The sequence below is a fragment of the Equus caballus genome, chromosome 20, assembly GCF_041296265.1.
Source record: "Equus caballus isolate H_3958 breed thoroughbred chromosome 20, TB-T2T, whole genome shotgun sequence".
NCBI classification, from domain to species: Eukaryota; Metazoa; Chordata; class Mammalia; order Perissodactyla; family Equidae; genus Equus; species Equus caballus.
Window position 1 is genome coordinate 45,446,244 of NC_091703.1, and position 12,777 is coordinate 45,459,020.

Genomic DNA, 12,777 nt, shown 5'->3' on the forward strand with positions numbered 1-12,777 from the left:
TCAGAAATGTCAGAAGGACCAAGCTCCTGTGGCGCCCACTCTGCCCTCCCCTGGGGACTCCTCCTGCAATCTTGCTCTTCCCTACTCCAACCTTTCAGGCCGCAGCACCAGCAGGGGGCAGCATACACTTTATTTTCAGTCACAGAACCGCCTCCCTGGGCCCAATCCCCACACTCCAAGCCCCACCGCTCTCCCAAGCAGAGGGGTCCTGGTCTCAGGCCTGGCCTGGAAGGACACACAGGGGCGCAGCGAGTGCCTGTGAGCTCCTGCAGGGCTCCTGATGCCCTTCAGCACCCAGGGGATCTCCTGGAGGGAGGCAGCCTTCAGGTGGGCCAGCAGCAGCCTGAGAAAGAGCTCTTTGCTCTTTCAGGTCTCTGTGGGGATCCCTAGGTACCTTTAGCCATTGTGGGCGGGGCCCCAGACTGCAGACGGCTCCTAGCAGGCAGCAAACTTGCGCTGGATGCGCTTGTACCGGAGCAGTTCCTGCTCGCTGACTGAGGGCTGCAGCCGGGCAGCGGCCTGCAGCAGGTCCTCCATGGTAAGCAGCAGGGTGGAGCTCCCGGGCTCCAGTCCTGGGCGGGTGACAAGGGGGAGGTGAGGCCAAGGTCCCATGCCAGCTGGGGAACAGGGTGTGGTCTATACCCAAGCAGAGGAGAGCCCTGTGGGAGGTACGTTCCTGCCCAGAGTCCCCCAGACTCCTCTGAAATCCAGAATGGCGCCTGATGCCCACTAGCTTTTTGTTGACCTCTGGAGCTGGCGAGTGGCTCACCTTCCTCCAGGTCCCGAACCCTGCGTTTGAGGGCGGCTGTCATGGCATCAGAGCAGAGGGAGTAGAGGTCTGCACCTGTCAGCTGGGGAGGACAGCGATCCAGCACATTCACCAGGCTCACAGAGGGCTCTAGCTTGAATCTGTTGTGGGGATACAGAAAGAAACAGTTTCCCTGGCATCCCTCCTCCCTCAGAAGGCATCCCTGACCAGCCTGTTCTCTCATTGCTCTCACCCCCTCACCATCCCAAGGCCCAAGCCCTTGGAGTCTCCCTCTGACAGGGCATACTTGCGTGTGATGGCACTCAGAACACGGAGCTGGGAGGCCCGGTCCTCACTCACCCCCACAAACACCAGCTTGTCAAACCTTTAGGGAGATAGGTGGGCATAAGTGTCAGGAAGCCAGCATGAGAGGTGGAGGAGGCACAGGATGGGGTCAAGGGACAGGCCTAAATGGGCCTGGCACAGGTGAGAGGTATGGGCTGCCCACCTGCCAGGCCGTAGAAGGGCAGGGTCCAGGAGGTCTGGTCTGTTGGTGGCTCCGATAACAAATACATCCTGAGTGCTGTGAAGCCCATCTAGCTCGGCCAGGAGCTGAGACACCACCCTGCCAAGGAGGAAGCGAAGGCGAGAGAGTCCTTGGCCCATCCTCAGTCTTTCCCCTGCCTGTGGTGCCTCTCCTTGCAGGTCTTCTCCACAGGGCCTGCTGTCCAGTTGTGCCCTGTGGACCCCTCTGTACAGGCCCCCATTCTCCTCAATGTCCCACACCCAACTCCATGGCCCCTTTCAGCTTCCGTTATACTGTCTCAAACCAGAAAGGGCTCTGAAGGCTGCTGCAGCCTGTCTCACGTCCCTCCGTCCTGCACCCCAGACTCCATTCTGGCCCAGCTCCTCACCTGTCCATCACACCTCCAGAGTCTCCACTTCGCCCCCGGCTTGGCGCCAAGGAGTCCAGTTCATCAAAGAAGATAATGCATGGAGCCGCAGCCCTGGCCCTGGCAAACACTGAGGAGAGAGAGGGGCCCACAGGAGGGGGAAGCTCAGCGGGGTGTGAAGTCAGGAGATAGGACAGGAAACCCAGGTTCGACAACTCCTCACTAGCACTCCAGGTACTAGGCCCTACTGGGCAGGAACCTGACTGTGGTAAGGAGGACTAGGAATGATCATGAGCAGGTTGAGGGTGGGGGTGGCACAGGGGTCACTGGGGTTTGGGAAGGGCTAGAAGCCCTGCTCCTCCCCACTCACTCACCTTCCCGCACATTCTCCTCACTTTGGCCCACATACATGTTGATGAGCTCGGGCCCCTTCACGCTGAGGGAGGGGATGTGAGAGGGTCAGATACATAAAGACACAATGATCTCCTGGCCAGCCCCTGGTCCTGCTCCTCAGAGCCTGGTGCAGCTCCCAATCCACCCATCATCCCTCCTAGGCCCCCTCCCCACCTGAGGAAGGTAAGGCTGCACTCAGTGGCTACTGCCTTGGCCAGAAGGGTCTTCCCAGTGCCAGGAGGCCCGTAGAGCAGAAGGCCCGAGCGCCTCAGGCCCAGGCTCAGCAGCTCAGGGTGCTCTAGAGGGAGCTGAATGGTCTCCAGAATCTCCTTCTTCACCTCTTGCAGCCCACCCACATCGTGCCAAGACACTGAGGGGATCTAGGAGACGGAAAGTGCACAGTTGGGGACTTGCTGGTGGAGGAAGCTCTGGCCCTCCCTCCAAGGACCTGGAGTCCCTACCTTGGGGGCTCCGATGGCCTGGGAGTGAGCTGCCTGCAGCTGCTCCAGCGCCTGCCCGAAGTCCTCAGCCAGGAGAGGAAAACCAGCAGCACACAGCTCCCCTTCATCCTCCTCACTCCAGCCCCCTGCTAAACTGCAAAGAGAAACCCAGAGGGAGGCCTCTGGAGGACCTGACCTAAGGCCTCTTCCCCAGCAGAGTCCTGTTCCCTTCTGTCTTCCTCACCAGCCCCCAACCGACCCATATTTCTTCTTGCCACCTTTCCCCTCCTAAGCCCAAGTTCCTTACCCCAAGTTCTTGATCCTGGTGCAGGCTGCCCGGCTGCTGTGGGTCAAAAGGGCATAGAGATCCCCCACCACAAAGCCCTAGGGAACCATAGGGAAGGTCACATAAGAGGACACGGTAGGCAAGAACCCTTGGGGGTTGGTCCCCCAGCTGGAGCAGAGGACCACCGTTGAGGCCTCAGATTTCTCTACCCTCACTTGCAGGGTGGCAGGACTGAGTGGTACTTACAGCACACCGCCGTGCCAGCTGTGCCAGGTTCACCTCTTGGCCCAGGGGGAGGTGGGCAGTGAGGGCCCGCAGGATGCTGAGCCGCTGCCCCTCTGACAGCACAGGCACCTCCAGCTCATGAAGAAACGCTGTCTGCACATCAGCAGGCAGATCCTGAGCCCGGCTCGTGGTGGCCACAACCATGAGAGGAGGGCAGCTGCAGACGGGGAGTGGGCGCTAAGGGCAGCAACGTGGCTGGCAGCCCTGAGTACTGCCTTGTCCTGAGGCTGGTGCAGGAGGGCAGGGAGGTGGGTGGGTGCTAGGATAGGAAGATGAGCACCCCAAAACTTCCTGGATGGGGTCGGAATACCTTGAGAAGGGGTCCTATGCTCCCCCTCACACAGGGAGCTCACTGAGGGCAGAGGCTGCACTTTTTCTCCAACCTAGTGTTCCTCAAGAAATACTGGGGACCGCATCCTCTTCCCTCTGGGTACCCCTAAGTTCCTCAGCTCAGGACTGTCTGGAGGGCAGCCGAATGGGCATTAGATGTCTGAGAAGCCACTGAGGGGGTGAGGTAGAGAGGAGGAAAGGCTGAGAGGGAGGAGGGCTGGGCCTCACCCCTTACAGGCCCAGCTCCGTAGAATACCTGGTAAGGGGATCCTCATCGAGGAGGAGGTGACGCAGCGTGGCCACCACACGGGCGTCCTCACCTAGCCCATCACGGTCCCGGCCCAGAAGGTCCACGGCTGTCAGCAACAGAACCACTGGCCGGCAGCACCGGGCCCGGGAGAAGGTGGCCTGCAGTTTCATCTCCACAGCCCCACTGCTATCTGCACAGAGGCTGGAGCAGGGCACCTGGGGAGGGGGTGCCGATGGGTCTGTGAGCAAGCGGCAGGTGTGACTAGGGCAGGAGAAGGCGTCAGTGGGGGTGGATGTCAGAAGAAGATGCAGCCATCTCTTTCTGGAAGGCAGGGATGGGGGAAGAAGGTAATACTGGCCGAGTCCTATCTCTTCTTTACCCTAACCTCATTCCCTGGGCAATCTACCAAATTCTTGAAACCCCTTCCTTCTTGAAATATCTCTCAGGAGCTGAGCATCATGGGAACACGCCTGACTCACTGGCCCACTGGGCTGAGGCATTAGGGCCAGGCTAGTAGGCAGAGGGGAGAGGGAGAGAGGGAGCATCTGATCTTGGGAGGAGACATAGTTGGGGTTCTACTCTCCAGGAACCCTACCTTCAGTAAGTGGAGTCCGAGGCGGCCGCAGGCTGCAGCAACTGCTGTGGTCTTCCCACTGCCAGGGGGGCCCCGTAGAAGGACACTGCTAGTTCCTGTCAGCAGGGCACACCTGCAACCAGAGAACAGACACTTGTCTCCTCCATTCTGCTCCCACTTGAGAGTCCCCAGTAAAACAGGGACCCTTGGATCTAGAAGGCAGACACCCTGTTTCTCTCCCTGAGACACCCCCTCTCCCCCAGGGCTGTCTCCACATGGTGAGGCCGTATTTCCCACACCACCTATGGTGCTCTGGCAGGGCAGGGACTAATTCCCTTTTGTCACCACTGCCTTCAATAAGGCCTTGACTGTTATGTCTGGTCTGGACTGTATTGACAGAAATTAGGGAGGGGGCTTTGTCTACACTTAGGCCAGTGGTTAAGAAGCTGTGTCTTTCAGGGCCAGAGTGGTGAAGGCCAGGTTAGCTGGTGGGCTCCCCAAGGGGAAGGGCAGTCTCAGAGACAGCTGTGCCTGTTGAAGAGTCTTCTCCCATAGCTGACCTTGGAGAAGGGAGGTTATCCCAGGAAAGGAGCCTGGGAATTTGCTTACAAAAAGGACCTGGGCTATTGGCCTGGGCATACTGGTTTCAGGGAGGTCCACCCAATCCCACTCTGGCCAGGGCATTAGACTACTTGTCTGGCCTGCTGCCCCTCCAGGGATGTTCCAAGCAGGCTTTTCTCACACCCGGAGGTAGTGCCCTCACTCACCCTGGCTGGAGGCGAGGCTTCAGGGCAACACAGAGTTCAGTCACCAAGGCCTCCAGGCCTGGAGGAGACAAGCTGCTCCAGGGAGTGGATTCTTCTGAAGGGAGCCTTGGAACACGGCTCAGGGTAGAACCCACCTGTGAAAGGTGGGAGGAAGCTTTAGTTTCTAGAAGTTGTTTCTGCTCCTTTCCCCAGGTCCACTCCCACCCCCAGGGCCTCACCAAGTACAAGGAGGTATGAGTGGTGTTGGCCAAGTAGGCACTGGTTGGCCCATCCGGAGCGTCCCCAACTGTTTTCTTCACTTTAAAAAACATCTCCCGCCACCTGCAGGAAAGAGGCCCAATGAACCCCCTATCCAGAGCCCACATACACCCCTCTCCAAGGAAAGGTGGCTGTCTGAATCACAGAGGGCCACTGCAGGGACAAGAGCAGCACAGATAAATGCCCTCAGACACGGTGGCAGGGGAGTAGGGGGAAAGGAAAGCAGACGGTCTTTCTTATCTCCCTGACTGGATCATATACATTTCGGGGGCGGAAGCTATGCCTGTCCTCCGCACCCCTCAGGACAACCATCAGAGAGCCTTGGGGGGGGGTGTTTCTCCAGGTAAAGGGCCCACCCACTCAGCCCAATGGGAGAAGCTACTGCTGCACCAAGTGATGAGCATCTGACCATTTCCACTGGCTTCAGAGTACAGTCTCTCCCTCAAACACATACCCACACTAGAACTATTGGTCAGACTTTTACAACATCTCTCACATAGTGTGGGATTCCATTCAGCAGACTACTGGTTGCCAGGGGCTGGGGGAAGGAGGCAATAGGGAGTGACTGCTAATGGGTGGGGATTTCTTTTTTGGGGTGATGAAAACGTTCTGGAATTAGACAGCGGTGTTGGTTGAACAACCTTGTGAATATACTAAAAGCCACTGAATTGTACACTCTGAAAGCATGAATTTTATGGTATGTGAATTATATCTCAATTTAAAAATTAACATTTTCCCCTCTTTTGGAAAAAAATAAAAAGACTGCACAGGCCCAGCCTCACCCTGGTTCTGCTCCAATAGCTCTGGGGTGCAGCTCAGGCATCTGTATTTTTCAAAAGCTCCCCCAGCCATAACCAGGGCTGTGCAGTCACTGGCTAGTATCCGAGTGAGTTCGTGTTACTCAGCCTACTAAGGGGGCCGAGGGTGGGTAGCAGGTAGCAGTTACTAGCCCAATTTTCCACATAGAGAAATAATGAGCCACTCTCCCTTTTTTTTTTTTTTTTTCGCTTGAGGAAGATTAGCCCCGAGCTAACATCTGTGCCAATATTTATTTATTTAACATCTGTGCCACTTTATATATGGGTCGCCACCACAGCATGGCTGATGAGTGGTGTAGGCCCGTGCCCAGGATCCGAACCCCTAAACCCAGGCCGCCAAAGTGGAATACACCGAACTTAACCACTACGCCATGGGGCCAGCCCTGCGACTCCCTACTTTAATCCTCATGCAGCAAGGCAATGACACAGCTAGACTATGACCTGGGCCTACTTAAGGTAAATCAGGGTGCAAATTCCTTTGCTCACCGTGTCCCACAGTCACAAAGCTGCTCCCCCTGGCAGCAAAGGTGGGGTGGGAGTGCCTCCAGGTGGAGGGGGGAAGCATACCAGGTATTATGAAATTCTTGCAACTATTACTGTAGGCAGTGATTGTGGTAAAAACTAGAATACAAGGAAAATGGTGTCCTAGTGTTCTTCATTATAAATAAATGATAAGTGGGTCTATCACCTAGAATCCCAATCAAGCCAAGCATCTTGAGTCAGAGTGCATCTGGAAAGCACTGGAATCCAAGGCGGAACATCCCTGTGGGGGGCTGGGGAGACTCCCTCTCCCATGGAGGGTGGTTAGACCACCTCGGTGAGAACAAGGCCAGACCTCTGGAACACATCTGCACACTGCTGGGGAAGAGTGGGTTGTGTCCCAAGAGCCAGATGGGAGAGTGTGAAGCTGGATCTCGTTGGCCTGGCTTTGGGCAGCAGAACACAGGGGAGAGTCTGCAGAGGCTACACTACCAACAGCAGAACTCTTTTCCAAGATCACAGGAGCCTCCTTGCAGGGCCTCCCTTACCATGGCTGGGATGCAGGCTAAAGCACTCATCTTTATGTGGCCCTGGATCCACCTGCCCACCCCAACCCTGCTTTCCAGGATCTGCTCAGGGGTAAGAACTATGCACTCAGCACCCAGAGGAGGGAGACAGATCTCTAGAGGGCTGCAACAGCAGAGGTCCAGGAGCAGAACTGGCCTGCTGGTCTGTCTCAGGAGGGCCTAGTGCCTGTTTTCCTTTGAAAGTACAAAAGATGGGCATTCTATAGTATTCCTACAAAAAGCTAGCTCATAGACATTTGCAATATTTAGGATGGGAGGTAGAAATGGGAAGGAGGGGGCCGGCCTGATGGCTGAGCGGTTAAGTTCGTGCTCTGCTTCAGGGGCCCAGGGTTTCGCTGGTTCGGATCCTGGGCACGGACCAGCACCATTCTCAAGCTATGCTGAGGCGGCGTCCCACATGCCACAACTGGAAGGACCCCACAACTAAAATATACAACTATGTACTGGGGAGACTTTGGGGAGAAGGAAAAATAAAAAAATAAAAAATAAAATCTTTAGGGGCCGGCCTGGTGGCGCAGTGGTTAAGTTCGCACATCCCATTTCAGCGGCCTGGGGTTCGTATCCCAGGTGCTGACCTATGCACCGCTTGTCAAGCCATGCTGTGGCAGGCGTCCCACATATAAAGTAGAGGAAGATGAGCATGGATGTTAGCTCAGGGCCAGTCTTCCTCAGCAAAAAGAGGAGGATTGGTGGCAGATGTTAGCTCAGGGCTAATCTTCCTCAAAAAAATAAAATAGTATAAATAAATAAATAAAATCTTAAAAAAAAAAAAAAAAAGAAGTGGGAAGTGACTGATACATGCCAGCCTGGCATTTTCCACCAGGTCCCAGTTGTAGATTTGATCTGGGAAAGCTCAAAGGGGTGTTGTGGAGCACTTAATGGGATTACCCAGGGCACTACCGGGCCCTTCACCTGGGTACCATAGCCCTGAGATTGGGGAGATAGAGCACTGGCCAGAACTAAGCTCTGAATGTTGACCAAGGATGAATCAGGCGCCCCAGACAAGGCATCTCTCTCTTGGCTGGGGCTTACTGCAGGGGGTGAGTGAGGAAGTGGGGGCTAAATATTTGGCCACCACTGTCTTTAGAGTAAAATTAGGGTTGGGTTGAGGTGAGGGATGGTCAACACCAAGGACTTTGGTCCTGACGGCTCTTATGCCCAGCTTCCTGCAGGGCAGTCCCACCACTTCACTGAGATTTTCCTGAAAGTTGAGTTAGCGTGTGTACCAGTGTTCTTCTGGTAAACCCCTACAGAAAATTGGTCTTGAATAGAGGGACTGGCTGGGGTATGGGGCTACACATTCTTCCCCCTTCATATAAGGCCAAAGGAGTCTCTGAATTCTTTGCCTCCTCTTTTTACCTCTGTGGTCAGAGTCAACAGGAGGAGAAGGGTGTACTCCTTGTTTTGGAGTTCTTGGCTCAGTTACGCTCTATTTCTCATTCTCTGTTGAGGACAAGGAAAGAGCAGGCCTCTCAAGGACAGCAGCAATCCTTCACTCCCCCTCTTTGGGAGACAGGATTGAAAAGTAGTATGTGCACACTGCATCAATTAGGGCAGAAATTGGAGCCTGGATCTCCCTATGTTGAGTATACCAGAGGTGTGGCCCAAATCTTTGCCCAAATATCACTGTGGCTGAGAATGGAAAGCAAGGAATCTCACCTTGGTTGAGGCCATTAAGCTATTTTTAAAGCTTCCCTTTACCTACGACCACCAATCAATTTGAGGATAAACACCTCCCAAAGCCAGCAGGCAGTGGTTCTTAATCTTTTTTCAGTCATGTGCCTGTTTGAGAATCTGAAGATCATGTACCTTCTCTCCAGAAAAATGTACAGGATAACAAAATGTTCTTGTGCACAACATTATTCCATACCACCTGGGAGGAGAGGATCAAAGAACTCCTGCACCCAGGTTAAGAAGCGCAGCTGTAAGACACGAGGTGGCTGCATACCTGGGCAGTTTCTCTGGGCTTCCTTCCAGGATCTCCACTTGCCCAACTGTTGGCACACACAGAACATCCCCTTCCTGGACTGCCCTGCAACACAGCAGAGGCCCTGGTCAGCTCACAGTGGGAGTCAAGATCGTGTACCTGACACATTCTCCCCGTTCCCACCCCCAACACGCAGACTACTTCTTAGGGGCCTGCGGCCCACCCAGAGATTCCAAGCAGTTGTCCAGAGAACAAGTCTCACCTAGAATGAGCTGGGGGAAATGGCGGAGAGGCTAGAAAGGGGGATCAGAGAGGAGAAGCAGGATCCTGGTTCTTTTGGGGCCCTCTCAAATCAAAGAGGTTTCTCAGTTTAGAACGTCCAGATCCACCTCGTGGTCCAGATTTCTCTTCTATTGTCTGCCTGACACACCAAGAAGCTTCTAGCCACAATATTGCCTAAAAGGTGGCTTTTTTAAAGTCAGAGGCTCTGTGGGTCTGGGTGTAGGTACCACAGGATAGGAGGAGAGCAATGAAGGTCAGATGCTATCCACCTGAAAGGGGTAACCAGCTAACCTGGGTGTCTGAAAGTGTCGGTAAAGAACGTGGTCATAATTTCCATTACTGCTGTAGTGGGGAGAGGACACAATTTCGACGTGTAACTCTTTGGCAAATGGAGGCCCAGGCAGCACTGAGCAGCTTCCTTTGTCTTCAGGGGCGCTGGAACCTTCCAAGTACCTCTATTAGAGAAATAAGCACCACCTTATAACCTTCTCCCAAGGAGTCAGGCTCTGCCTTCTCTTAGCAGCCAGTATTTCTACTTTCATCCTCTGTCATTCCCATAGGCACAAGGCTTGTGGGAGGGGAGGCCTAGGCTGGCAGAGCTGAATACCTATATCTTCCCTAGAAAACAGAAACCTCTCCTTCTAATGGGCACTAGGAAGAGATTTCTGATTCTAACTTTTCTGACTCTAGCTCCAAAAAAGTTTCTCAGTAAAGAAAACCTTTCTATGATACCTTTAAGTTGGCCCAGAGCCACTGAAATGGTAAAGACATTTAATCCCCGCAAGTCCTTTGAGTGACGCCAGGAAGCCACTGGGATTGATATTAAGTGGACATTACTGGAGACACTCTGAATTTAGGCTGTGGGAAAAGGACAGACAGGACTGGATCAGCTGAATGAGCTCCAGTCTGAAGGTAACTGAAGCTGAAAGGGCTGGGTCAGCTAAGTGAGCTCCAGTCTCAGTACACCAGTAGTTTCTCCCCCATGCAGAAGGAAACCCACACCTGACTCCCTTTCATGCGTATCTTCTGTCTCTGCTTGACATCCCATAGCACTAACTGCTATGCCAGCATTGTCTAATAGAACTTTCTACAGTGATAGAAATGTTCTATAGCTACATGTGGCTATCGAGCACTTGACATGTGACTAACGCAACTGAAGAACTGAATTTTTAACTTTATTTAGTTTTAATTAATTAACAAAGTCACAAAGTGGCTGGTGGCTTCTATATTGGACAGCGGAGGCCTCAACCACACATCTAGGTGCTTAAACACTGGACTATATTTGTCTCCTCAAATACAATTATCTTCTTGAAGTAAGCTCCTTAAAGGCAGAAACCAAAAACTTCTCTTGGATATATTTAATAAAATATTAACATTAAACCCCAGGCATTAGAGATAACAAAGAACCCTTCTCTTCAAGGAATTTACAATACATAATTGCAGATTAGACAGATTACATATTCATAACAAAGCAGAATAAAATAAATGCCCTAAGAAAGGCACAAAACGCTATAGGAGGAAATCACGTTAAATTTGTGGTGGTGAGATTAGGACAGCCCTTGTGAAGGTGGCATCTTTAGATGGGCCTTGAAGGAAAGGATGGTAGGATTTTAACACATGACGCTAGAAGAATAGGAAGGAATTTGAAGCCAAGGATAAGCAGGAGCCAAAGAAAAGCAGTGAGATACCATCCTCCATACTACCCGGCATAATACTGGATACACTGTAGCAATTCCACAAACTGATTAGATTGAGTAGATTAATATACACACCTGGTAATTTGACTATGAATCTCACTTTTCACCTGAATAGATGAAAGCCTTTCTCATCCACCACCACACCATGGAGGATTATATTTTGATGTAAAGAATGGATAAAATAAAGCTAAGAGACATTAAGTGAGAAGTCCAAGATCTAAGGTGGAACGGATGTGAACTCTACAGCTCTGGTCTTCCAATTCAGTTAAGACAAAGAAGAGAGGATAAGGAGGAGGAAGTATTCCTGACCTCAGTTCTGCATCATACCTGAATTCTGAGCTCTCCCACTTCCAGGGGATCACAGCCGAGATTAAAAGCCAAAGTGGCAGGCACGAGGGCCAGTCCGTCGGCTAGGGGCTCTCCCAGCTGCTGCCCAGAGCCGGGTCCCAGCCTTTCAGAGAGGTCCCAGCGAGGCTCTAGGACCTGCACCGTGGCCAAGTGTGGCTGGGAAGCGTTCGATGACTCTCCGGCCCGGGTCACCCACACCCATTCGCCCTGGAAGAGGCCGAGGCTACGGAGACAGCTCCGGCTCACCCCCAGTGAATCTCCAGTCCCTCCCAGGACTCCCCGGAGTCGCCGGACTGTGCTGGAAACCGCGAAGGAGGACACCACGGGCGGGGGTGGGGGCCGGCTGCTGTCCCCAGGCTCCGGACCCAGTTTGGCCCGCTCACGGAGCTCAGTCACAGCAAGCCGCGTCGCTGGGCCCAGCAGCCCCTGCAACGCCGGCCGCGTCTCCAGCACCCGCGGTCCGGGCACTGGCAGGACCTCTCCGCGCCTCACCAGCAGCGGCCCGACTCGCGGTCCGAGCCCGGGCCCCGGCGAGGTGCCAAGCAGCGCCCAGGCCAGCGCCGGGGGCCGCCGCACGGGCCGCGCCCGCACCCACGCCCCGGAGCCCAGGGCCAGGAGCCGCAGCAGCGCGCGGCTGACCAGCAGCTGTGGGGGCCCGGGCCCCTGCTCTTCGGTCTCCGCGCCCGGCCCCTCCAGGGCCGCCACGAGCAGCGCCGGCCCGGCCGGGCTCTCCCCTGCAGGCCGCAGGGCCAGCACCAAGCCCAGCCCCGCTGCAGGCCACGGGCCCCCGGGCGGCAGCAGCACCGCCAACGGGGGGGTCTCGGTCGGGAAGGGCTCCAGGACCCGCAAAACTGCCAGCGCCATGGTGACAGGACACCAACCAGAAGGCGAGGGAGCGCGGTTTCCGGGGCTGGAGAGGCAGGCGCCGAGGCGGCGCGCGCGCCGTTTCCGCTTCCGTCAGGGGAGGTGCGAGGAAAGGGGGAGGGGCGTCGGGTGCAGGGAGCACGCTCCGAGAGAGAGCGCTGCGCCTCGGCTTGGCCGGGATGCGACGCTGCTTCGACGGCGGTAACACGATCACTGAGTGTACGCGCGCGTCCTTTCAGATTGTGTTTACGGGGATTTGCCTTCTGCTCCTGCTGGGGGAGTAACGTCCTCTTAACTACCCCATCCCATGTACTTAACAGTTCATTTAATGATCAATGAAGGGTCAGGGTGCCCCGGACCAACTCGGCCCGTAGCGGGGAACCGTGGGTGGAGTGTTTAGGAAGGAGTCCACTCCTCTGTGGAGCTCCTACAGTTCCCTCTGTGGAACTGTAGGCACTGAGGTTTGGGGGTTGTGGGGAAGGCTGCAGGAGGGAGTGGTAGGATTATAAAACTGTCTCAGACAGTTTTTATGGATATGTAGTGGCTGCTG

At 54.6% G+C, this 12,777-nt stretch overlaps 1 protein-coding gene across 1 annotated transcript; it reads right to left on the reverse strand.

Annotated features, from left to right (window-relative positions):
* Window positions 1–111: 111 nt before the first annotated feature.
* On the reverse strand, window positions 112–12,306 carry PEX6 (peroxisomal biogenesis factor 6). Its single transcript, XM_023624949.2, has 17 exons — window positions 11,343–12,306; window positions 9,610–9,773; window positions 9,058–9,141; window positions 5,185–5,287; window positions 4,967–5,100; window positions 4,221–4,332; window positions 3,632–3,840; window positions 3,007–3,202; window positions 2,782–2,858; window positions 2,496–2,628; window positions 2,209–2,414; window positions 2,016–2,077; window positions 1,663–1,771; window positions 1,257–1,373; window positions 1,056–1,133; window positions 770–909; window positions 112–572 (listed from the first exon to the last, which is right to left on the reverse strand). Exons 1-17 carry the CDS (start codon window positions 12,225–12,227, stop codon window positions 436–438), a joined length of 2,946 nt encoding a protein of 981 aa, XP_023480717.1. The 5' UTR covers window positions 12,228–12,306; the 3' UTR covers window positions 112–435.
* Window positions 12,307–12,777: the final 471 nt, after the last annotated feature.